This window comes from Cucumis sativus, chromosome 3 (genome assembly GCF_000004075.3).
Source record: "Cucumis sativus cultivar 9930 chromosome 3, Cucumber_9930_V3, whole genome shotgun sequence".
NCBI lineage: Eukaryota > Viridiplantae > Streptophyta > Magnoliopsida > Cucurbitales > Cucurbitaceae > Cucumis > Cucumis sativus.
In genome coordinates this window covers 36,868,172-36,890,405 of record NC_026657.2, presented here as the reverse complement: position 1 = coordinate 36,890,405, position 22,234 = coordinate 36,868,172, and the positions used below count along the sequence as shown (strand labels likewise).

Sequence of the window (22,234 nt, the reverse complement as noted above, 5' to 3'; positions counted from 1 at the left end):
TACGACGTTGTGAGATACGTAAATACTTTATTGATTATTGTAAATGAGATTGTGATTAACATGGTAAACGTATTTAAAGAGTTATTTTCTTATAGAATTAAAATAACAACAATCTTCTACATACAAGAAAAAACAAAAAAGAATAAAGACCAAAGAATTTTCAATTCTTAAAAAGAGTTTGCGTGTTAATATGATATTTCCTTGAATAATTACACAACGCAACAAAATTGAAGTAGGAATTGTAATAGCCATTATGATTTAGGTATACTTCTTAAGATGGCATTTGAAAAACTTCTTCAAACTATTTTGTAAGAATAGAATTTTTTTGTTTTCCTCAAAATTTATTTATTTAGTTTGTGTTTCTTGAAAAACAACAAAATGGAGACGTAAAATTTGTTAAGTTTCGATAATTTAAAATGATCCTATCATTTACTTGAGATAGAAGCTCATGAATATTTTTTAAATACGTAGATGATACTTGTAACGAGAACATGATGGACCATTATTTTATTGCTATAATATCTCTAACATTTTGACTTATAAGTATTTGGAGATTTGTCAGATGTAGAAAAAAGAGTGAAATTATTTACAAGTTATATCAATTTTTTTTATATTGATTACATGCTCTATGAAAATTATTAGAAACTTATAAAAGTTTATAGTGTCTTTTTACTCCTTTTGTAAATAGTTTACCATTTTCTATATGTAAAAATTTCTCTAAGTTTTATCTCTTCATCTTCGTACTTCTCCTAATTTTCCTTTTCTCTAATCGATAGGACTCTAATACGTCACCCATATTTTCTATTGTATTTCTATTGACTATTGCATTTGAATATGTTTGATGTTGTTCTTTATATTATGTTTTTGTAATGTTATCATCAACTTGATCTTTTATGTTTTGTTAGTGGGGTACTTTAGTATTTTAATGAAAAATTTAATGAGAAATCTACACATAGCCTACTCCTTTTCTATCCATATATTATAAAGAAGTGTATTCTTATATCATATTATAATTATAAATTGACATATTGTGGTAAACCCAATGTGTGTATGCTTTTTACAAGATGAGTAATTTTAAAAAGTGTATCTATTATCCATAACGATCTCCATACAATATTTGTTTATATTAAGCGTTTAAAATAATTGTTTTTACCAAAGCTGTGTTTCAAACAAACCGTATTCAAACTTAATCCTAACCTACACAGTCACAAGGATGATATTGATGATGATGCTGAAATGGTGTCCAAACTTTGTTTGGATTCTTGCTGGGTGGAGTTTCTTTCCGTCCACTTCTGAAAAAGGAAAAATCAAACAAAGTTAAAAGGTAAGGTTTGAATATGATGGGAGCAGCTTCAATTGTTTAACAATGGCATCTTGTCTCTCTTTTATTACATTTACTGTTGTCATGAGTTTAATGAGTCCTTTTTCCATTATGATTCTCTGAAAAAATCTCTACCACAAAGTTCTTTTAGTGCAAAGATCACAAAATTTGCTGAAAAACCAACTACCTGTTCTTTATTGTTGTTGATCTTCGGCGTCTTTCGCTTTCTTGGTCATTTAGTACCCTGTTCTTCATCTTTCTATCTCTCTCTTCGTCTCTGTGCGTGTGTTTATTGGGCAAGATTTACGAGTAATGCTGTGAATCTGAATAAAATACACCTAGTGGAAGTGAAGTATATTATTGTTTCATTATTTTTTCTGTAGGTGATTTTGGGTTTGCATTTAATGGCGGTTCAGTGTAAGACGTAGAATCATCGCTCGTGATTGGAGGTGATATTTAATACAGCGTTAAATTGGCCAACTCTTACTTGAAGTTGCTCAAATTAGTTTTCTACTGGTGTTCTTGGATCCTCGAAGAAGATGGAGTTGCGAATTTAATTTCAAAGCCCACTGTGAGTTTCTTGTTTTCTTCTGCGTTATCAGACGGCGATGGAAGTTCAAGCTCATCGGCGGTATTTGCTACTTGTAGTCGTATTGTTGTTAATTCAGTTTGGTTTAGGTCAGAAGGAGTGGTTGAACTCCAGTACAGAGTGGACGGCGTTACTCTATCTCAGGTCATCGTTAGGGTTAAGAAGCAGAGATTGGCCAATAAAAGCCAACCCCTGTTCCGATTGGAGTGGAGTTAAGTGCAAAGGTGGTCGAGTTGTTGGGATCACTGTGTCGGGTCTGAGGCGAACTCGGATTGGACAGGTCAGCCCTCGTTTCGCCGTCGATGCGCTAGCTAATTTTACCTCCTTGGTTTTGTTCAATGCCTCTGGGTTTTTGCTTCCTGGGTCCATTCCGGACTGGTTTGGTCAGTCTCTCGTTGAGCTTCAAGTGCTTGATCTACGCTCCTCTTCGATTGTTGGCTCAATTCCTTCCTCTATTGGCAATTTAAGTAAGCTTACCGATCTTTATTTGTCTGGTAATAGTCTTACTGGGATTATGCCTTCGGCTTTAGGACTGTTATCTCAACTATCTGTTCTTGATGTCTCGAGAAATCTGCTTACTGGGTCAATACCTCCATTTCTTTCATCACTTAACAATCTCAGACGGCTTGAACTTGCCTCGAATTTTTTGTCTGGACCTATCCCACCCAGTATAAGCACTCTTAAGAAACTGCAATTGTTGGATCTTTCGGACAATAGTTTAACGTCCTCCGTACCAAGTGAATTGGGTAACCTATCAGAATTACTAGTGCTTGATCTCGGTAAGAATTCACTGACGGGTGCGCTCCCTGTGGATTTGAGGGGGTTGAGGAATTTGGAAAAGATGAATATTGGAGATAATGGCTTAGAGGGTCCTTTGCCGGTTGATTTGTTTCGAAGCCTTGCTCAGTTGGAAATTTTGGTTTTGAGAGGAAATAGACTTGATGGCCGTCTGAATCATGACTTGTTATCACACCCCAAATTGAAGTTTCTTGATGTATCCAACAATAATTTTACGGGTTTCTTGCCAAGTTTTGTGCCAAACAGTGTGGTTGTATTCAACTTCTCAAATAATGTTCTTTATGGTCATTTAAATCTACCGCTTGAATTGCATGGGTCAATCGATTTATCTGGAAATTATTTCCAGGGAGTCGTAGTCAACAAGAGTCCTGATGCTATCCTCAGTGGAAACTGTCTGGATATGGAGCCAGATCAAAGAAATTTTGAGGCATGTAGCCTCTTCTACTCTGAAAGAACCTTAACTTTTGAAGGTTTTAAAAATGGAAATCCAGACGAAATGAAGCGTGGTCATGTTAGAAACAGTCGCTTAAAGTTCATAATGGTAGGACTATTTGGTGGGTTGGGCTTTGTTGTTATTTTTGTGCTTATCCTCGTAGTGCTCTTGAAATTTTGTGGTAAAGGTGAAGCAAATAAAAAAGGAAAAGCAAATGTAGGTCCTGTTCCAGATGGAGACAGCCCTTCATTTCCAAAGGATCCAATCTACTTTGCTGGTTTGGGGGATTCATTTACTTACGAGCAGATGCTCCACAGTACTGGGAATTTCAGCGAACACAATCTCATAAAACATGGTCACTCTGGAGATCTCTATAAAGGGTTCCTGGAGGGTGGCCTTCCTGTAGTGGTTAAAAAGGTAAATATGCAGTATTTGAAGAATGAAATGTACTCTCTGGAACTAGACTTTTTCAGCAAAGTATCGCATATGAGACTTGTTCCATTCCTGGGGCACTGCTTTGAGCGCGAGGATGAGAAGCTCTTGGTGTACAAATGTATGCCAAATGGGGACTTGGCTAATTGCTTGCATAACATTTCCTGTTCAGAAGATGACAACGTGCAGTCCCTTGATTGGATTATCAGATTGAAAATAGCAATAGGAGCTGCCGAGGTCCTATCTTACCTGCATCATGAGTGTAACCCTCCTGTCGTGCACAGGTATCGGTCACAAGCTTTCTTTGTGGTACTATAATATCAAAATTTTAAGTGGAGGTATTTACTCGTAAAATGTTAGTTTCTTATTTGATGAAATTAATTGAGCACATAAAGTATAAGAAGTTTTGGCCATTATCTCAAGAGCACCTTTAAAAATAGTCAGGTAGGTTCACTCTATGCTTATGTTTTTCAATTGACTTGACAGAAGTACCATATGATCTCCAGTTTATACTGTGTACAAAAAATGTATTAACTTTTCTTTTCTTAAATGTTTGAAGGGATGTTCAAGCAAGCAGTATCCTCCTCGATGACAAATTTGAAGTGCGTCTTGGAAGCTTGAGTGAGGCATGTGTTCTAGATGGGGATCAGCATCAAAATGTCTTCACGAGATTGCGGAGAAAGCCACAGTACGTATCTTAAGTAGTATTTATAGAATTATAAATTAGCTATTCTTTATTGGAAAGAAATATCCCTATAATAAACTTCCTGTTTTGCTGTTCAGCCAACTATTTGTCTTATACTATGCATGAACAAGCAAGATCCTTTTTAGCGAGTGTAAGTAGTTAACATTAACTTTTGTTTAGGTGAAGAGATGTAGTTTGGATCATCTATGAGCTTGTCGTGTGGCTATTGTTATTGCATAATGTTGCCAGTCGCTCTTTGTGTAGACATGCAGACATCAGTACATGATTTGCATGCATATGGATTGGGAATGTAGTCTTTTATGTCCTATTGTACGACACTACAGAAATATTGCTTAAAAGTATTTGGGTGTCAAAGACAACTATTTTTTTAATAATAAAATAACAATAATTAATCATGTAACAGACAATACCCTGTTTATGATTTCGCACGTGTCTAATAAGTGGTGTTATGTCTGTGGAGTCATTAATCTTCGTAGATGTTACAAAGAATCGTCACAGTTGCATATTATACTACCTTTGGTTGATATTAGAAGTATCCTTCTACAACTAACATGAATTTCTGTTTGTTGAAACTTTTATTTTTATCTTTGACTCTGAATTGTTTTGATGATTTGCCTAATTATATTTGTTAATCTATGTAAAGATCATTTTCTTGAGGCTTGCAGCTTAACTTATTTTGTTTGTTATTTAATCGAAATTCTAATGTCTTCTTCTTGATTCTCTTGTGCAGAAGCTCTGAACAATGCTCTTCTGGTGCGTATTTCTTCTAAGATCTGAGATCTCTCTTTTTGAAGTATACTTTCTATCTAATAGCTAATTGTAAGATAAATATCTATAACCTGAAGACTGAAGTCAACCTTACGCTAACGAATAATGAACCAGAATTTGAATCCTTTACCATCTTGATAAACAGTACTTCATTTTAAACATATCTAACTGAAGAAGAAAAAAAATGACTTTAATGGCTACAGCAGGCTTTCGCCAAGGTCTTTTGCTGGTCTAATTTGGTGGGTTAGAGGCTGCTTGATATAAATACTTAATATTAGAACTATAGGCAAAACGAACTATTGGTTAGTCAATGTCCTCTATTTTTCAACTGAATGATTTTCTATTTCCTCTATTGGGTTCTGGAAGTATGACTTGCCAGTTTGTTGTGTATACAGGCCCCTCACCAGCATCATGTTCGCAAGACATTTACTGTTTTGGTAAAGTGTTATTAGAACTCGTAACGGGAAAGCTTGGTATCAGCAAAGCAGAAGATTCTACAACAAAGGAGTGGTTGGAACACACCTTATCTAACATAAGTATCCATGACAAGGAACTCGTAACAAAGATAGTCGATCCATCGTTAATGATAGACGACGATCTTTTGGAAGAGGTTTGGGCAATGTCGATCATCGCCAAGTCGTGCCTAAACCCCAAACCATCTAGACGACCCCTCATGAGATACATCCTTAAAGCATTGGAAAATCCATTGAAAGTAGTTAGGGAAGAAAGCTCTAGCTCCGGCAGGTTGCGCACAACTTCATCAAGAAGATCTTGGAGTGCTGCTTTTCATGGTAGCTGGAGACACAGCTCATCAGATGTAAATAGAGAAAGTGGCAGTGGTTCTAAACAAGGAGGAAGAATAAGCTCCCATGGCAGCTGTGGATATGATTTCTCGTCTTCAAATAAAAGGCTATCCAATGAAATAGTCCCCGAACCAGAAGAATTTCGAGACGTTGAGAACTAAGGTTGAACATCTGCACCAACTTTTAAGGCTTCTGTATTGATGCGGAGCCAAGAACAGGCTCCATTTTGAACATAATTGCTACACATCAGATAAAATGTGAACATTACTGAAAGGAGAAGGCTGCTGCTCCAAAACGGACCTCCTAGGTTAAGAAGGTGAAGCTTAAATTCTCCTACAATGGAATTTGATTGCTTTTTAATAGAGTTGAAATGGCTGGAAATTTCGTTGGAAGGTATGGAGCAAAATGCTTCGGCTGATCACCATTTGGTTTCTTGTGTCAATAAAAAAATAAACAATAAATGGAAATCTAGAAAGTAGGAACTTAAGATTGTAACTACAAATTACTATTGTTATCAAAGAAAAGACACTACTGATATCATGAAATTTATTGGTAATGATTTTGTAATTGTTTTCAGGAGAGATTTTGTGAACCAACTCTTAATCTTTTGAGTTTGATTGAGAATTTAATTGGTATTTTAAGGGAGAAGTTTTGAGTTCAAAGTCTAGTAAAATTCTTTCTTTAAATTTTGAAGTTAAAATCTATGGTAACTCAATTTGAATAAAAGAATTAGTAAAACATTATAATTTATATGTAATATGATATAGGGTGAGAAACTATTATATGGATTTATTTACAACAATTTTGTAGTTTTAATTAGTTAAGTTTTTTGGTTGGAGAGTTAAAAGATTTGTATTGAAGTGGTATATTTATAAGATTGTGACTTAAATTATTAAGAAATTAAACGAAAAAAGAAGAAAAAAGAGAACTGTATAAGGTGAAGGTTGATGAAAATATCCAAAGGCAATAGCAATCAATGAATTTTTAGTCCACGATCACTTATTATTATTTATTAGAGAAGCGTGACAATTTGAATTAGCGGAAGAAGGAAAGAAGGAAAGAAGGAAAGAAGGATTTGGAAACTTGTAAGTGGGACCCAGAGGATGAGTGGACCACCACCAGGCACGAACCTCCCAAACTTATCCTAAGATCGTACGGTGTAAAATGAGTAGTACAAAAGCGCGTGTTTTAAATCGCGAGTCAGGAGCGTGGGTCCGAATGTCAGTAGTGTGTTTTCTCTTTCATTCATTCATGTGTTTGGTTTTGGTGTGCGAATTAAGTGCGACGGAAAAAGCCGAATTTCTGTAGAAGAACCAAATATATTCTGTCAGCGCCAGTCTGCGATTCCCGCCGATTATCGAGGAAAATTCCTCTCCCCAAAACCGTTTACACTCTAGTAAGCGAAAGCGACCACTCTGCCGGAGGCTGCGGCTGCTGCCAATCATCTTCTTCCCTCCTACTGAGAGGATAAAGTTGTTGTAGGCCAAAAAGCGAGGGGGATAAGCTTCTGTGCCTCTGAATTTACTCCTTTAGAGAGAGAGAGAGACGGAGATGGCGGAAGATGTTCGGTGTTGTGAGTCCAAGTTCTTTTTGTTTCTGTTGATAATCGCAGGATTGGTGGCCTTTGCTGGACTCATGGCTGGCCTCACTTTGGGTCTCATGTCTCTCGGCCTTGTTGACCTGGAAGTTTTGATAAAGTCCGGCCGCCCCCAGGATCGAAAACACGCCGGTAATCTCTCTCACGACTCGCAACTATTGAAATTCATTTCTGAGCCTACTTGAATCCTGATGATCTTAGGGGGCTCATTTTAGGAGGGCCTGTACTATTGAAAATTATGCAATTCTTTGGGAATTTGGTAGTTGTGTTTGCGTGTATTGAACTGAGAGGACTTTGTTTGATTGATTGGGGGAGTTTTAGAAGATCGAGTTAAACGTTTTGTGCCTGTGGGATCATGTGAATTGTGAAGTAACGATGCTATCGTTCTTTGGCAGCTAAGATATTACCAGTGGTAAAGAATCAGCATCTTCTACTTTGCACGCTTTTGATTGGTAACTCTTTGGCAATGGAGGTAATCGTGTAGTCTATATCAATGTTTGCACATTGCTGTTTATGGAGCTTACATAGCTTGCTAATTGAGCTTAATGATGTTGTGTGTGTTCCTGGTAGGCTCTTCCGATATTCTTGGATATGATTGTACCTCCTTGGGCAGCTGTCCTTGTATCGGTTACACTTATTCTCATGTTTGGAGAGGTAATTTTGATCAGACCAAAGTGAGAATAATTTGTGCTGTTGGATGTTATTCAGTTTATGTGACATATACTTGACTGCAGATATTGCCGCAAGCAATTTGTACTCGTTATGGGTTGAAAGTTGGAGCAATAATGGCACCTCTTGTTCGAATTCTTCTCATAGTTTTCTTTCCTATTTCTTATCCAATCAGTAAGGTAAAACTAATGGGAGTTGATCATTCCCTTTAACTCTTCCTAGTACTAAGCTGGGAAATGAAAATAGAAGTCTCTAGTCAAGATAACATAAGATAATAGATCATTGTTCCATATTTACGAGATATTTTGGAATCTGGTTTGAATATCTTATTTAGCTGGAGGTAAGCAATAATGTTTACTGAGTCAAGCTTTTAATTTCTTTTATATTTTCCTTTTTAAAATTCAGGTTCTTGATTGGATGTTGGGTAAAGGGCACGCTGTGCTCTTAAGGAGAGCAGAGCTCAAGACATTTGTGAACTTTCATGGGAATGAGGTTTGTCAATCAACTTGGACACGTACTCATGGAAAATCATTTGCATGAATTAATATGCTAGGATCTTAGTGTTCCAAAGGAACACTATCCTTATTTTTGGCTCTGATTTTTCCTCGCTCCAGTCACCATTATCTGATGAATGCATAATATTTATCTTGTCTTAGGCTGGAAAAGGTGGAGATTTAACTCACGATGAGACTACTATTATTGCTGGGGCACTTGAATTGACTGAAAAGACAGCAAAAGATGCCATGACATCAATATCAAATGCATTTTCCCTTGACCTGGATGCAACTCTTGATTTGTGGGTTTCTTTTTTGTTTTTTCTCCCCTAAAAAATTTCCAATCTTGCGTCTTTCAAACATGATTTGCACATTCCTTCTTTTCTCTAAAGTTTCTTCTTTTATATGGGCAGGGAGACACTCAATGCTATCATGACGAAAGGCCATAGTAGAGTTCCTGTTTATTCTGGAGATCCAAAAAATATAATTGGACTAGTTTTGGTAATCCACTTGGATCGTCCATTCCTATGACTAACAATACCATTACTTGATATGTTGAAACGAATCGTCGTTCTTGCTCTCTGTTGTACCACCTTCTGATGTAGTGTAAAATAATGGGAGCTAAGAATGAAATTCAGAAACAGCTAAGAGGGATTTCTCAGGTCCCTCTTGCTTGGTTTTAAAAATCAGTGCACTTAACATGCAAAACTGAAGTACCCTGCATATATCTTTGTTTCATTTTATGTGTTCACTATTGTGCCAATGATAGCTGGACTTGAGATATGTTCAGTGGGATGCCGTATCTGATCATTTGTTCTATCTTGATAATTATGCAGGTTAAAAATCTATTGACTGTTGACCCAGAAGATAGAGTTTCCCTTAAAAAAATGATTATTAGAAAAATTCCACGGTAAGAGCATGTTCATTGCTTCTATTCTTATGCTTTCAGATTAAACGATCCAATGTCAGTTTTGGACTTCCTGTAAAATAAGCTCCATTAGTTTTTCTTCCTCAACTACTACAGGGTTTCTGAAGACATGCCTCTTTATGACATTTTAAATGAATTTCAAAAGGGCCATAGTCACATTGCTGTGGTATTCAAGAAACATGGTCACCAATCTGAAACATTGCCCAAAAAAGGTGAAGATGTGAACTAGATAAATTAAGAAAGTAAATGTACACAAATAGACTATTCCGTTATGTTTGGGCAGGAGGGTTTAGGATCACGTCAGTTTTATAATTGTTGTGTATGCTGTCTATCTATTAGTCCCTCACAATTAAAAATAATATATTTCACCCAAATCTGTTTAGGATCTACACATTACTCAGCTTCATTTAGCTCCTCGTCACATTTTGATGCTTCTCTCTGTTTGATCCTTTGATACTCTATAGATCCACCAATTATTGGGGATTCACATTAAATGCTCTTAGTTGTGATGTTTTCACTGTGAATAGATCATTTCCATTTGTTACTTTTGTGACGTTTCCTTTTCCTGTCTGTTTCATTTTCAGACATTGGTGTTAACTCTGGTGATGCTGCTGCTGCTCAAAATATAGGGATGAAAATGGAATCAGTTGATGCTCAAACAGTAGCTGAAAAGGCTGGTGGCCTACAGACGAAGAAAAGTCCACCAGCTACTCCTGCTTTTAAGAAACGACACAGAGGTTGTTCATTCTGTATTTTAGATGTTGAAAATGCACCTCTTCCTGTCTTTCCACTTGGTGAAGAGGTGGTTGGTGTCATTACTATGGAGGATGTGATTGAAGAACTTCTTCAGGTAATGGCAAATTCCTTTCACTTGTGTCATTTTCTAATATTGGCACATTAGCTCAGAATTTAATATTTTGGAGTGTTTCGGACAAGAAATGGATTGTGAAGTCGTGAGGACTTGCAGTTCCTTAATTAATGTCTAAGTTATTGGCTTTGTAAATATAGCTTAGTTATTTTGAGTTGAGGATGAGTTCGAATCAATCAAATCTAAAGCGATATGGTTACTTAGCCGGCTTAAATCATCTCTCTTACCCATTTCTTATCTTGATCTTACATGTCATATATTCTTATATCAGGAGGAGATACTAGACGAAACAGATGAGTATGTCAATATCCACAACAGGTACATCTCACTAGCTAAGAAAAGTGCATTTATGCTTCATGTTTACCTTTTCTTGTGACATGGCCTGGACCAGAACTCGTAGACTTTTCTTCTTTGTTGAGATTGTATCATTATGAATCTATTGAATTGAATTTGTTTTGTTCTTGTAAATATACTTATTGATTCATTAACGTTTATCTTGGATGATCACAAAAGATAAAAGGTAATTTTACTGAATGCAGAATAAAAATCAACATGCAACCATCTCCAGAAAAACTCAGCATCAATCAACCGCAGCTTTCCCCAAATGTTAATTTGTGACTGCATTCTTACCAGCAATGTCGGCCCTCGGAAGGTTTCACAGGGCGATTTTGAATTAGTTATTGGCAGCTCTTGGCTATCCTCTTCGCCATGCCTTCAATAGTCAGGTTTCTCTATAACTTATTTCCTTTAATCTTGTAAGGGAATTTAAACTAGAAAAAAGAAAAAGAAAAAAAAGGAAGCGTAAATCTAGACAAGAATTTATTTCTATGATGGCATAGCGATGTACTTTCTAGATGATTGCATTTTAAAATTGCTCTTTGATTGTTATATAGGAATGATATGTAGTTAAAACTTCAATCCAAAGCAAATGTATTAATCAAGGGAGGGCACCAGAAAATAGATCCGTGCCATGCTTATTCCAAAATGTCTCCACCTTACCAATACATGATCTTCTTTTCTATATATCTAATGTTTTCTTTGTACCTAAACTTGAAGTTTATGTCATAGTAGCTCTTGATCTTTAAACCTTACAAATTAAATTATTGGACTCTGCTTTTCTTTTCTAAGTTTATAGATCTATGGTTGAAACAGATTTCATCGCCCTAATTCGTGACAAATAATCCGAATCACACATTTAGAACTAGTCTTAGTGGCAAGTCTGGATCGATCACAAGGAGTACATTAATTCTCAAACAAAATAATTCTTAACCAGAGGTAACCGATGGAGTAGGGAGTTATTGAGTGAAATTGTGCCAGAGAATAAATTAAATTGTAGGAAAGTGAAACTTTGAAAATTTTATGTTAATTTAACAATCTAGTTTATTTCAGGATTGTTATTGGGATGAGAAGATAAATTGGACCTACATCAGGATTCCTTCCTTCAAGAGTTTTATTGTTTTCCCATTGAAATTATATATGTGTGTGTTTCCATTTATAAAGTTCATATGCACACACATCACATGGGATTAACTTTTCTCCTCTCTTTCTATTTTTACCTAATCAATTTTTTTTGTTTGATGTCGATGAATGTCTGAGCTAATACACCTCAACTAATTTTACCGAACTAATCTTACGTGAGTGCAGATGTTCAATTTGGTGTAGAATAGATGTTCAATTTGGTTCAGATTATTCTACGAATTTTAACATTCTCAAATATATTTTTCCAAATGATCTAAGTCGATGCTAACTAATATTCAAATCCAAATGCATGTTGAGAACAAATTGTGAATTTTCAATATGTACAATAAAATTCATAAAGACATGGATCGCACGTAATTTTTTACTAGTATTTCATAAATGTATTGTTGTTGAGATGAGAAGATAAATTGAGTTTGATTTGTGTGTAATTAAATAAATTTATGTACTCGTATGGAAAATTGAAAATTCATCAGGCTATTCATGTAAAAGAATAGTTAAAAAAGACAATTGTCTAATTAAATATATTTATCTAAGCTACGCCCTTATTTAAAATTCAAACTTATTAGATTTCATGAATGAGGTGTAATCAAAATAGTAGATGTGAGAATTCACAATTTAGAAGTTAGAGATGTGTTTGTATGTAGATTATCCATTGCACAAAACCTCTACCGGTGGTAGCTTTAACGCTCTAAAGTACAAAGGACTTAGTAGGATTCTAACTTGCTGTCCCAACCCTTTGCTTCCTTGCAACGTTTTACAAGCTCCTTTCTTCGTTGGGCTCATCATCCCGCTCTCCCAAACCTTTCATTAAACTGTTTTCGACTTTGATTAAAGATATCTCATCTCTTTAATCGTCTGTTAACCTATGTTATTACTTCAAAGTAAGGCATAAGACAAGAGGAAGGTAAACAGAAGTTAAGGCAGGCACAATAGAAAGTCCGCCGGAGGCTATCTATCGATGGATGAAAAAGAAAAGAACCAAATAGAAAAGAAACCATGCATAACAAAAACTTGGGTATTGCCTTAAACCACTACATAGCCTCAAACAAAACCGCAAAAACCAATTGGAAATGATTCAATAAATATTTTTAGAAGTCTGTATATTAAAGGAAAAAAAACACATTCTCAAAATGAAATTGTACATGACAACCATGCTTGCGTAAAGGCGAACAAAGATAATCTACCACTGTACAAGAACTGTGACAGTTCTAGATATGTGAAAACGGAACTACTACATAAATATTTGATATAGTGAGATATTAGATAAACGAACTCATTCTTCCATACGATCTTGCTCTGATTGTGATGGTACCACTTTGACTTTGAGTTTTGGAAGGGTGAGGGAAGGATCCTCCTTGAGAACAGAAGGTGCTTTGACCAAACTGATGCTTTGATCCAATTCCTTCTTTGCCTCTCTGAACTCCTTTGCTTTCTTTCCTTGGTGTCTGCAAATGTGAACGATCCTGAGTTACAACTGAAATAGCATTTGCAAAAAATATAGGCATATAACAAATGGGAATGGAAGGAATTTTTAACCTGCGTGCAATATGTCTCGACTCCCTATCCATTCTGATCTTATCAATCTTCTTAATAGCCTTCAATGTATCTTCAGTGACATTCCTGTCATATTTATGCGGCCTATGACGCCACCTCTCAAATTCAAAAGTAGAGTCCTGGATAATACAAATGAAACAACAATTAAAAAGACGGAGACAATAAGAAGTTTGTACTTACAAAATTCAATTTGCTCCACAAATAAATGAAGAAAGTTTACCTTTGTCATATCCTTTCCATGCAACCTCCTATAAGCCTTAGTCCATTTTACTTTACGAGGATTTCTCTTCATCTTGAAGTTCTTGTGGCATTTTGATCGACAAAATCTAAAAATCTGCAGAACAAATCACATAAGGAAATAGGAACATGGGGCTCCCACCCACCATAACTAATTTAAAATCACAGCAAGACAAGAACAACTATCTATTTCTATACCCTAAAATATGCATCACAAACAAGCCAAGATAGAACAGAACGATGTAGTCTCATCAATCCGTAAGCACTAGCAAGTAAGAACATACAAGCAATGTGCAGAACAAAGCATACAAATCGTGGAAGTTCGCAACCTACGTCCTTACCGTCGCATCATTGCGAACAAACTGAATACCATGTCCTGGATATATAGGGGAGGAACAGAACCAACACTTCTCTAACCTCATTCTTTTCTTCAGCAAATAACAAACCCTAAATTTCCTGCAACAAAAGGCACAAATGAGATAATCAAATGAACTGCAACTCATACATTCAGAAGATCGACTGGGGCAGAGAAAAATCTCTACTAATATGTATTTTGCTACTTTCTATTCATAATTTCAATTTATTTATGTTACAAATTTGTGAGGTATACATTATTTTTATATTTTCATTAACACTAATTTGAAGAAGAAATCCAATGAAGAGAACAAACAGTTCTTCATTTTCTTCTCCGTGGGTGCAGAGAACAAATCAACAATAACCTAACAAACAAAAAAATAAAACGTTGGGTGCGATCTCACCGACGGCGCTAAGGGCTGAACCACTGAGTTAAACAATCAGAGAGGCGAGAGAGTGAAAGAAGAAGAGAATGGCGGTGACTTCGTCGGAATGAAGAGACGGTGGCAGCTGAGGGTTCACCGTGAATCGGAGCCGCTAAAGGAACCTGGAATGCCGGTGGCGGGATGGAGTGGGGGGAAACAGGGGAAGGGGTAAGCTTATGCAAAATAGGGTTTACAAAAGAAAAGGTATATTAATAATATTATTTGAAAAACTATTTATCAAAATAACTTCTTTTGAAAACTATTTATACTATTCGTTTGAGAAAAAGGAATAAGAAAGAGGATTAAGGGAAGAAAATTATTATTATAATTTTTGTTAGGGGAAGGATTACCTTGAAGAGATTATTTATAATTTTTATTAATTATTATAATCATTATTTCTTTTTCATTTGTGTAATTTTTTTTATTTCTACGATAACCGAATATGAGAAAAAATACATAATTATTGTTTTTTCGTAAACTCGATACAAAATGAAAAATGTGTTAATATTTTTTGCATTTGTGTAAATTGTTCTTACAGTAAAACTTCTATAACCAAAAATTGTATTCGAATTAATTTTTAGTTAGTTGTATCGTAATTGAAGCGTTTACACAATTTTTTTTTTTGATTTTGTATATTTTTTTTACTTTTAACGTATATCTAGTATACTTTCAAAATTAAAGCTTTTCTTTTTAGTTTTTTCTTTATTTTTTAACATTAAATCTAGTACATAAAATAAAGTGTATTAATTTTTTGTTGTGTAAAATATTTTCATGAAATTGATATAGTAAATTCAATTAACACATAAATTGTATTATTTAATTTTTCATTTGTCCTCAGTTTGTAGTTCAATTTGATCCGTTAATCCAATACATTAAGAAAATATCATCTTTGTTTTTTAATTTATGAAAAATATTTATTTTTTCTACCGCAATCTCATATGGAAAAGAAATTGAATTACATTTTTTCAATGGGTAAGAAATGCTTATTCAATGTTTTCTTTAAACCAAATACAAATAAAAACTGTATTAATTTTTTTTTTTTTTGCATTTGTCTAAATTTATTTATTTTGTTCGTATTGTTTTCCAAAACGACGAAAAATTGTATTAAAATAATGTTTATACTTCATTTATACCGTAACCCCACACACAGCAAATATGTATTAATTTTTAAATTGATTTTGTATAAAAAAAACCGTATACACAATACACAATACAAACAAATTGTATTATTTTTTTTATTTATGTAAAATATGTTTCTTCAAATTGAACGGTAAATAGATTACAAAAAGAAATTTATATTTTAAGTTTGTATCATCAATCTCATACAATAAAAAATTGTATTTTATTTTATTTTATTTTTAATATTTTTTCTTCATGAGAACGATAATCATATAAAGATGTTAATAATTGAATTATCGAATGATTATCATTTTTAAATTTACTATTTTTGTAAATTTAAAAAATATTATTATATATTATAATTTTTTTGGGCTATTTTTGAAAAAACTCATTTGAAAATGTAATATTAATATAATTTTTTTTGGATGTAAATAGAAATTAGGAACCATTTTTTATTTCTCCTAAGAAAAAAAAAAAAGAAAAAGAAAGAAAAGACTTGAGTAGAAAATTGAAAAACATCAACTCACCACACTGCCGGCGTATTTCGTCGATTCCCGGACGTTGCGCTCTCTTGCCTGAGGCAACTTGTTCCAAAGTTGTGAAGCTAGTAGCCTTTCCGTTCCGGCTAAACCATTTGACTCAATATTTTGAATTTTATTATTCTATTCCATCAGGAGACCGATGGTTTGAACAATTCATTGTACTCAACAACAGCTTTTTTGTTATTCAAAATCCAGGATCTGATATTCCTGCTACTGCAACTACACCATCTGAATCTCATTATTTGGTGGACTTTTTCCCTCTCTAAATCTAGATATTGATTCTGCTTCGTATTTAAGAGGTAGACGAGTATCCATCCACTTTGATTCGGACGCCAGCATCAGATTTCTGAGCTGAGTATTCGTAGTTTTTTTTTTTTTTTTTTTTTTCATTTTTAAACTTCAGTTGTAAGATTATCAGATCTTTGTATATTTCTTCGATTTTGTATGTTATGCGATCCAATTTAGTTCTGTTTTCGCAATCTTGTTCTATTAGTTCGTATGCTTTATTTTCCCTGCGTTCTGTCTGGGAATCGGATTTCAATCCGCGTAGTATATTTGTAACTTCAAGATTTTCCGAGAACTATCGGGTGCCGCATGGCTATAGCTCGGCTAGCTCGCCAAGCTAAGCGCTCGTATGGGTTTTGCGCGAAGTTGACGGCAGTGGTTATTTTAGGCCTTAGCTTTATAGTCGTTTGGTCTGTTTTTGCTTCTCCTTCCACGTCCGTGACTATTCAGAGGGAAAGTTTCGACAATATTGGCGAACCCGTAACAGGAAACACGAAAGTAAGCCATCCTAGAACTCAAAATGATAATAGGAAGAAGATAGATGAGGGCAAATTGAGCAGGGATACGAAAGATAAAGTGAAATCTGATCTAGATGGAAGGGATACGAAAAAGGTTAACGGTTCAGATTCCAAGTCTCCCAGTAACCATAACCATGCATCTGAAAAAAAGCATGGAGCTGCGAAAGAGAAAAACGAGAAACATAAAGAAAACAAACCAGAGGTTACAAGAAAAGAGAGTCAAGGATCAGAGGAATCTGAGGATGAAGATGCAGAAAAGGGAAATGAGGAGGAAGAACAGGAAGTGGTTGATGGTCAAGAAGGAGAGCTAAAAGATGATGAAGCTGAAACAGAAGGTGATCTGGGTGAGTCAGATCAGGAACCTGAGGATAGGATTGAGCCAAAAAATACAGGGAAAAAATTCAAGAGAAAAGGTCCATTGTTTGATCCAAATGCTCATTATAGTTGGAAACTATGCCGGGCAAGAAGTAAATACAATTACATCCCTTGTATTGACATTGAATCTGGAGTGGCAAGACAACAGGGCTATCGGCATAGGGAAAGGAGTTGCCCTAGAGCACCTCCACTGTGCCTTGTGCCGCTTCCTCCCAGTGGATACAAGCCCCCGGTGCACTGGCCGGAGAGCAATTCAAAGGTATCAAAGAATACATTTGTTAGGTCTTAAATTATCATTTTTTGAGGATATGTGAATGATATATATTTGTTAGTTTATAGATTATCACTTTTGAGGATACGTGAATTATTATCACGTCCTTTCTAAAAGCAATAAATTTTGCAGATACTTTACAAGAATGTGGCACACCCAAAACTTGATGCTTTCATTAAGAAACATGATTGGTTGGTGGAAGTTGGAGAGTTCCTTACATTTCCTCAGAATCATTCTGAACTCAACGGTGGAGTTATCCACTATCTCGAGTCCATTGAAGAGGTTAGCTTTTGACATCGTGCTTAAAAGCTGGTCCATTATTTTAATTTTCATGATCTATCGGTTTGGAAAAGGCAATATAACTCCTTCCCAATTAAGTCCTGCTTTTTCATGTCTAATACTGTTAACTGATTTGTGGGTGGATATCAAGTGAAAGGCATGCAATCTCTCCATAGCTTAACTGTCTTGTATGATAATGTGATGGAATGTACTTTTGTTCTCCTTTGCTTAGTCAGATTGCAACAAAATCAGAGAAATAAGAAACAAAATCATGTTGGTATTTTGGAAGCATAAAGCAAAACTTTCCGTTTATTCATTTTCTTTTTCAGACAATATTGAAAACCTCACGTTGCATCAGTATATTGAAGACCTCACATTTATAACTCTGGAATGAGTGTATAATTTCTTCGTTGATTTCTTTCACTTTAAAAGTAAAGGTGTGCATTTGATTTGGTTTCTCTACTTCTCCAGGGAATTATGTTTCTATTCATGGATTGAAATTTGAATACATTTGGCAGATGGTACCCGATATTGAGTGGGGCAAGAACATTCACGTGGTTCTTGAAATTGGGTGCACATATGCAAGTTTAGGGGCTTCTCTTCTTGAAAAGAATGTTATAACATTGTCATTGGGCTTGAAGGATGACCTTGTGGACTTGGCTCAAGTTGCACTTGAGCGAGGGTTTCCAACTCTGGTTAGCCCTTTTGGGAATAGAAGACTTGCTTTTCCTAGTGGTGTTTTTGATGCCATTCATTGTGGGGGATGCAGTAGAAGTTGGCATTCCAAAAGTTTGAGCACCTTACCTTGTCTTCTTGAAATTTTATTCACAAACAAGTAAAGGCCTTATCTAATAAATGGTCTTATTCTTTTTCTCTCTTTCTCTAGATGGGAAGCTTCTCCTAGAAATGAATAGAATTTTAAGGCCTGGCGGATACTTCATCTTGTCCAGTAAACATGACAGCATTGAAGAAGAAGAAGGTTTGACATGTTCTTCCAAGTTTTTACTTCATTTGCGTTAGAATTTATTCCAATTCATTTCTAATTCTCAAATTAGGATTTCGTGCACTTCTGTGCTAAGATTAGAAGATTTATTAATAATTCAAATGTCAGTATTTGTGGAGAAAATGGCATACAGTAGATGTTCAATTCTGAGATGTATATTTGTGAAATGTTGCCTTAACCGAATAACGAGTCTTCTTGCTTGCACCTCTTTTTTTGTTGAGTAGTAGATATTTAACATTCTTCTTCTTCAGCTCTCATATATTGCTTGCTTGTAAATTCTCTTTCAGCAATGAGTTCATTGACGGCTTCAATTTGTTGGAACATTCTGGCGCATAAAACTGACGAAGTCAGTGAAGTGGGTGTTAAGATATATCAGAAACCTGAATCAAACGATATATTTGAGTTGAGAAGGAAAAATCCACCTCTCTGCAAGGAAAACGAAAACCCTGATGCTACCTGGTAATTCTTTTTCAATGAACATGCCCTAGAAAGATTTGATATTCTTATTAGGTGCCATAAACTTTTTTGTCCAAAAGTTTGTATTTGATCTCAAATAATTCAAGAAAACTAGATCAGAAGAGTAATAAATCAAGAGAAGGATCAGGGCCATTGCACCGAGAAACATTTGAAGCAAAGCAACCCACATTGCAATTTCAATGTACTTCAATGATCTTGATTACTTTTCCAAAATTGCCCAACTCACATTTTGAAATTCGAATCTGCACATGATAATAATCACGAGGAAAAAATTCTGGAGAAAATTGTAAAAACTATCCTTGAAGTATGGCGGTACATTGGTAGTTGCAATTATATAAGTGTTAAATTGAGCTCTCAAACTTACATAGCTATAGAAATTGTAACAATCGTATAAATTTGAGAGCTTAATTTTTATCATTTGTAATTGTGGGTCCAATTTTTATTTCTATGGTAAGTTTGAGGATTCAATTTTAAAACTCATTAAATTTGAGGGCTCAATTTTTATCCTGAAGTTTAAGGGTGTTACTGCAATTACCACTATACTTGAGGGATGGTTTTTGCAATTTGCTTAAAATTCTACAACTAATTACCATGTTCAAGATGTAGTCTATACTTATACGAAGTTGATGTTATTTACTCGTACTTGAGTACCATCTTCATTTTCTGCTGTGATACGTGGACCTTTTCATTTTGGCATGATAATTTCTGTTTAACAGGTACGTGCCTATGACAACCTGCTTACACACCGTTCCAACTTCTATTGAACAGCGTGGAGCAGAATGGCCTGAAGAATGGCCGAAGAGACTTGAAACTTTCCCTGAGTGGTTGAGCAATGACAAAGAGAAGTTAATCGCAGATACCAATCTCTGGAAAGCAATTGTTGAGAAGTCATATCTCACTGGAATAGGTATTGACTGGCCAAGTGTTCGAAATGTGATGGACATGAAAGCCATTTATGGAGGGTATGATATCATCAAACTGCTTAATATGATAGACTTACCTTTCAATACTATTTTGCTTGATATAGAACTTATAAGTTAACTGGTAAATCAAAGATTTAGCAGCGTCAATTTTATGCTTTATTAAGAATTTAAGTCTTCTTCCCACTTCTTTCTTTGTACTAAAAACAGAGAGAACGAGATTAGAAAAGAATATGTTCGTTAATTCTGGCATGCATTTCCAGGTTTGCTGCTGCTGTCTCTCAGCAGAAGGTTTGGGTAATGAATGTGATCCCAGTCCATGCACCAGATACACTTCCGATAATCTTCGAACGTGGTCTGGTTGGTGTCTACCATGACTGGTGTGAGTCTTTTGGTACTTATCCACGATCATACGACCTTCTGCATGCCGATCATTTGTTCTCAAGGCTGAAGAACAGGTAAGAGAAGGTTCAACATCTTTGTTTTTGTTCCATGCTTTCTAGTAACAACTGTTGTACCTTCAAATATATAAAACACTTGTGTTAACACCAAATTGCCAAATCAACAATGTAGGTGCAAGGAGCCTGTAGCAATCGTGGTTGAGATGGATCGTATATTACGACCTGGAGGTTGGGCAATTATACGTGAAAAGGTGGTAATTATGAATCCATTGGAAGAGATACTCAAGAGTCTACAATGGAAGATTCAGATGAGTTATTCTCACGGAGATGAGGGAATCCTATGTGCGCAGAAGACCATATGGCGGCCTTAAAACAAATTTCCAGGTGAAACCTTTTTGTTCTAATAGCTGTCTCAAAAATTAAACAAGTTCCAAGCTCATTTATTACAAATTGCAGAAGGTGAAGGCAGAATATTTGCAAACAAAAGATTCTCATTCTGGTTCCTCTTCCTTTCTTCTATTTGAATTTGTATCATTTACTACTAACTGGGAAACTGATTTTTTTCCCCCTTAAATTGTTGGGATTGAGTTTAATTTGTAAAGAGGGTTGGAGAAGGGGAAATTTTTTATTTTTTATTTTTTATTTTCACCTATCATTCTCTAAAAGAACTAATGTATTGTATATCATTTCATAATTTTGTGTCGTGTTATTATAATCAGATTTATTGATAACACGTATATATAAACAAGGCTAAGAAATCTTCAATTCTCAAGATTACAATGCACTTGAAAAATGCATGTCTCTAATATTAGATTTAGTTGTAACCGATAATATTGCGTTTACATTTATTTTTTCTGCTTGTATTTTAAAAAAGTTGATAGATAAAATAGGAAATATATATATAGAGAGAGAAAAAACACCAATATTGAAAATTTTCAAATATTTAGACACAATCATGTTTGATAGGTTTAAAGCAAAAGAAATGAAGGAAAAAAGGTATGGTAAAAATGTTTGGTTGTGTAAAGGTTGGAGTGGGGCAGTGTGCTTGTGGGCGTCCTTTTCAGGGACACCGCCCCTCGTGAATGCAAACTCCCAACCATTGTCAATTAGATAACCTCATCTATGCATCGGTCCCTCTTCATAACTACTATTATTTCAAGGATGATGATTTTAATTTTTTTTAAAAAAATTAATCCTACAAATTCCGTTTTCATTAATTGAGTCTTTGAGTTTTGTTTGCTACATTGTAAGAGCTTTTAAAACCAAAGTCAAGTTGATTTTAAACAAATAAAAGTTTTGATTTTTAAGGATAAGCATACTTGGTATTTGAATTTTAGTTAAAAAATATATTAACATTTAGTCCTTAAAAAAATAGTTTAAAAGAGGATATAATTTTTAATAATTATTCTCCTAATTTAAAAGGTTATGTAGTTATTTAAGATTAAAAGAATTATATAACTATTTGATAGACCTTTTAAATTAATTTTTTAAAAATAAATATCTAAAAAAGATGGATTTTGGAAACTGGAAACTTTATATATTTTGAAAACTAAGTAACTATAAATATCTATCGTTCAAAACTTGGAGAA

The 22,234-nt window shown here is 34.8% G+C and overlaps 4 protein-coding genes across 7 annotated transcripts; 3 read left to right on the top strand and 1 right to left on the bottom strand.

Moving 5' to 3' along the window:
* Positions 1-1,163: 1,163 nt before the first annotated feature.
* Positions 1,164-6,498, top strand: LOC101223061 (probable LRR receptor-like serine/threonine-protein kinase At2g16250). The gene is made up of 5 exons (XM_011654113.2): positions 1,164-1,324; positions 1,705-3,857; positions 4,133-4,261; positions 5,010-5,032; positions 5,443-6,498. Exons 2-5 carry the CDS (start codon positions 1,930-1,932, stop codon positions 6,009-6,011), a joined length of 2,649 nt encoding a protein of 882 aa, XP_011652415.1. The 5' UTR covers positions 1,164-1,324; positions 1,705-1,929; the 3' UTR covers positions 6,012-6,498.
* Positions 6,499-7,071: 573 nt separating this feature from the next.
* LOC101202791 (DUF21 domain-containing protein At1g47330) lies at positions 7,072-11,466 on the top strand. Of its 4 annotated transcripts, XM_031882642.1 has the most exons (12): positions 7,101-7,579; positions 7,843-7,919; positions 8,018-8,101; positions 8,182-8,295; positions 8,522-8,608; positions 8,773-8,912; positions 9,024-9,111; positions 9,447-9,520; positions 9,635-9,750; positions 10,123-10,388; positions 10,678-10,724; positions 10,946-11,466. In XM_031882642.1, the coding sequence occupies exons 1-12, from the start codon at positions 7,402-7,404 to the stop codon at positions 11,022-11,024; spliced, it is 1,350 nt and encodes a 449-aa protein (XP_031738502.1). In that variant the 5' UTR covers positions 7,101-7,401; the 3' UTR covers positions 11,025-11,466. The 4 variants fall into 4 exon arrangements, 3 of the variants coding, with proteins under 3 accessions (XP_031738504.1, XP_031738505.1, XP_031738502.1); XR_004215271.1 differs by lacking the exons at positions 10,678-10,724; positions 10,946-11,466 and having other exon boundaries at positions 7,072-7,579; positions 9,612-9,750; positions 10,123-10,366; XM_031882644.1 differs by lacking the exons at positions 10,678-10,724; positions 10,946-11,466 and having other exon boundaries at positions 7,072-7,579; positions 9,635-9,749; positions 10,121-10,356.
* Positions 11,467-12,903: 1,437 nt separating this feature from the next.
* LOC101203027 (probable ribosome biogenesis protein RLP24) lies at positions 12,904-14,652 on the bottom strand. The gene is made up of 5 exons (XM_011654112.2): positions 14,435-14,652; positions 14,018-14,132; positions 13,660-13,773; positions 13,422-13,558; positions 12,904-13,330 (listed from the first exon to the last, which is right to left on the bottom strand). Exons 2-5 carry the CDS (start codon positions 14,096-14,098, stop codon positions 13,159-13,161), a joined length of 504 nt encoding a protein of 167 aa, XP_011652414.1. The 5' UTR covers positions 14,099-14,132; positions 14,435-14,652; the 3' UTR covers positions 12,904-13,158.
* A 1,381-nt stretch (positions 14,653-16,033) lies between these two features.
* Positions 16,034-21,417, top strand: LOC116402714 (probable methyltransferase PMT28). Its single transcript, XM_031882622.1, has 8 exons — positions 16,034-17,553; positions 17,698-17,847; positions 18,363-18,633; positions 18,731-18,823; positions 19,135-19,306; positions 20,041-20,286; positions 20,508-20,702; positions 20,818-21,417. The coding sequence occupies exons 1-8, from the start codon at positions 16,711-16,713 to the stop codon at positions 21,014-21,016; spliced, it is 2,169 nt and encodes a 722-aa protein (XP_031738482.1). The 5' UTR covers positions 16,034-16,710; the 3' UTR covers positions 21,017-21,417.
* The last annotated feature ends 817 nt before the right edge of the window (positions 21,418-22,234 follow it).

What these genes read in the sequence shown, in the direction of transcription:
- LOC116402714 (XM_031882622.1), top strand. Translation starts at nt 16,711, where the DNA reads ATGGCTATAGCTCGGCTAGCTCGCCAAGCTAAGCGCTCGTATGGGTTT. An exon ending in ATCTCGAGTCCATTGAAGAG is followed by an intron (nt 17,848 to 18,362) that starts GTTAGCTTTTGA and finishes TACATTTGGCAG; the next exon opens with ATGGTACCCGATATTGAGTG. An exon ending in GAAAACCCTGATGCTACCTG is followed by an intron (nt 19,307 to 20,040) that starts GTAATTCTTTTT and finishes TCTGTTTAACAG; the next exon opens with GTACGTGCCTATGACAACCT.
- LOC101223061 (XM_011654113.2), top strand. Translation starts at nt 1,930, where the DNA reads ATGGAAGTTCAAGCTCATCGGCGGTATTTGCTACTTGTAGTCGTATTG. An exon ending in AACCCTCCTGTCGTGCACAG is followed by an intron (nt 3,858 to 4,132) that starts GTATCGGTCACA and finishes AAATGTTTGAAG; the next exon opens with GGATGTTCAAGCAAGCAGTA. An exon ending in CTCTGAACAATGCTCTTCTG is followed by an intron (nt 5,033 to 5,442) that starts GTGCGTATTTCT and finishes TTGTGTATACAG; the next exon opens with GCCCCTCACCAGCATCATGT.
- LOC101202791 (XM_031882642.1), top strand. Translation starts at nt 7,402, where the DNA reads ATGGCGGAAGATGTTCGGTGTTGTGAGTCCAAGTTCTTTTTGTTTCTG. An exon ending in ATATAATTGGACTAGTTTTG is followed by an intron (nt 9,112 to 9,446) that starts GTAATCCACTTG and finishes ATAATTATGCAG; the next exon opens with GTTAAAAATCTATTGACTGT. An exon ending in TGAAACATTGCCCAAAAAAG is followed by an intron (nt 9,751 to 10,122) that starts GTGAAGATGTGA and finishes TTTCATTTTCAG; the next exon opens with ACATTGGTGTTAACTCTGGT.
- LOC101203027 (XM_011654112.2), bottom strand. Translation starts at nt 14,098, where the DNA reads ATGAGGTTAGAGAAGTGTTGGTTCTGTTCCTCCCCTATATATCCAGGA. An exon ending in ATGGAAAGGATATGACAAAG is followed by an intron (nt 13,559 to 13,659) that starts GTAAACTTTCTT and finishes TGTATTATCCAG; the next exon opens with GACTCTACTTTTGAATTTGA. An exon ending in TCGAGACATATTGCACGCAG is followed by an intron (nt 13,331 to 13,421) that starts GTTAAAAATTCC and finishes TCACATTTGCAG; the next exon opens with ACACCAAGGAAAGAAAGCAA.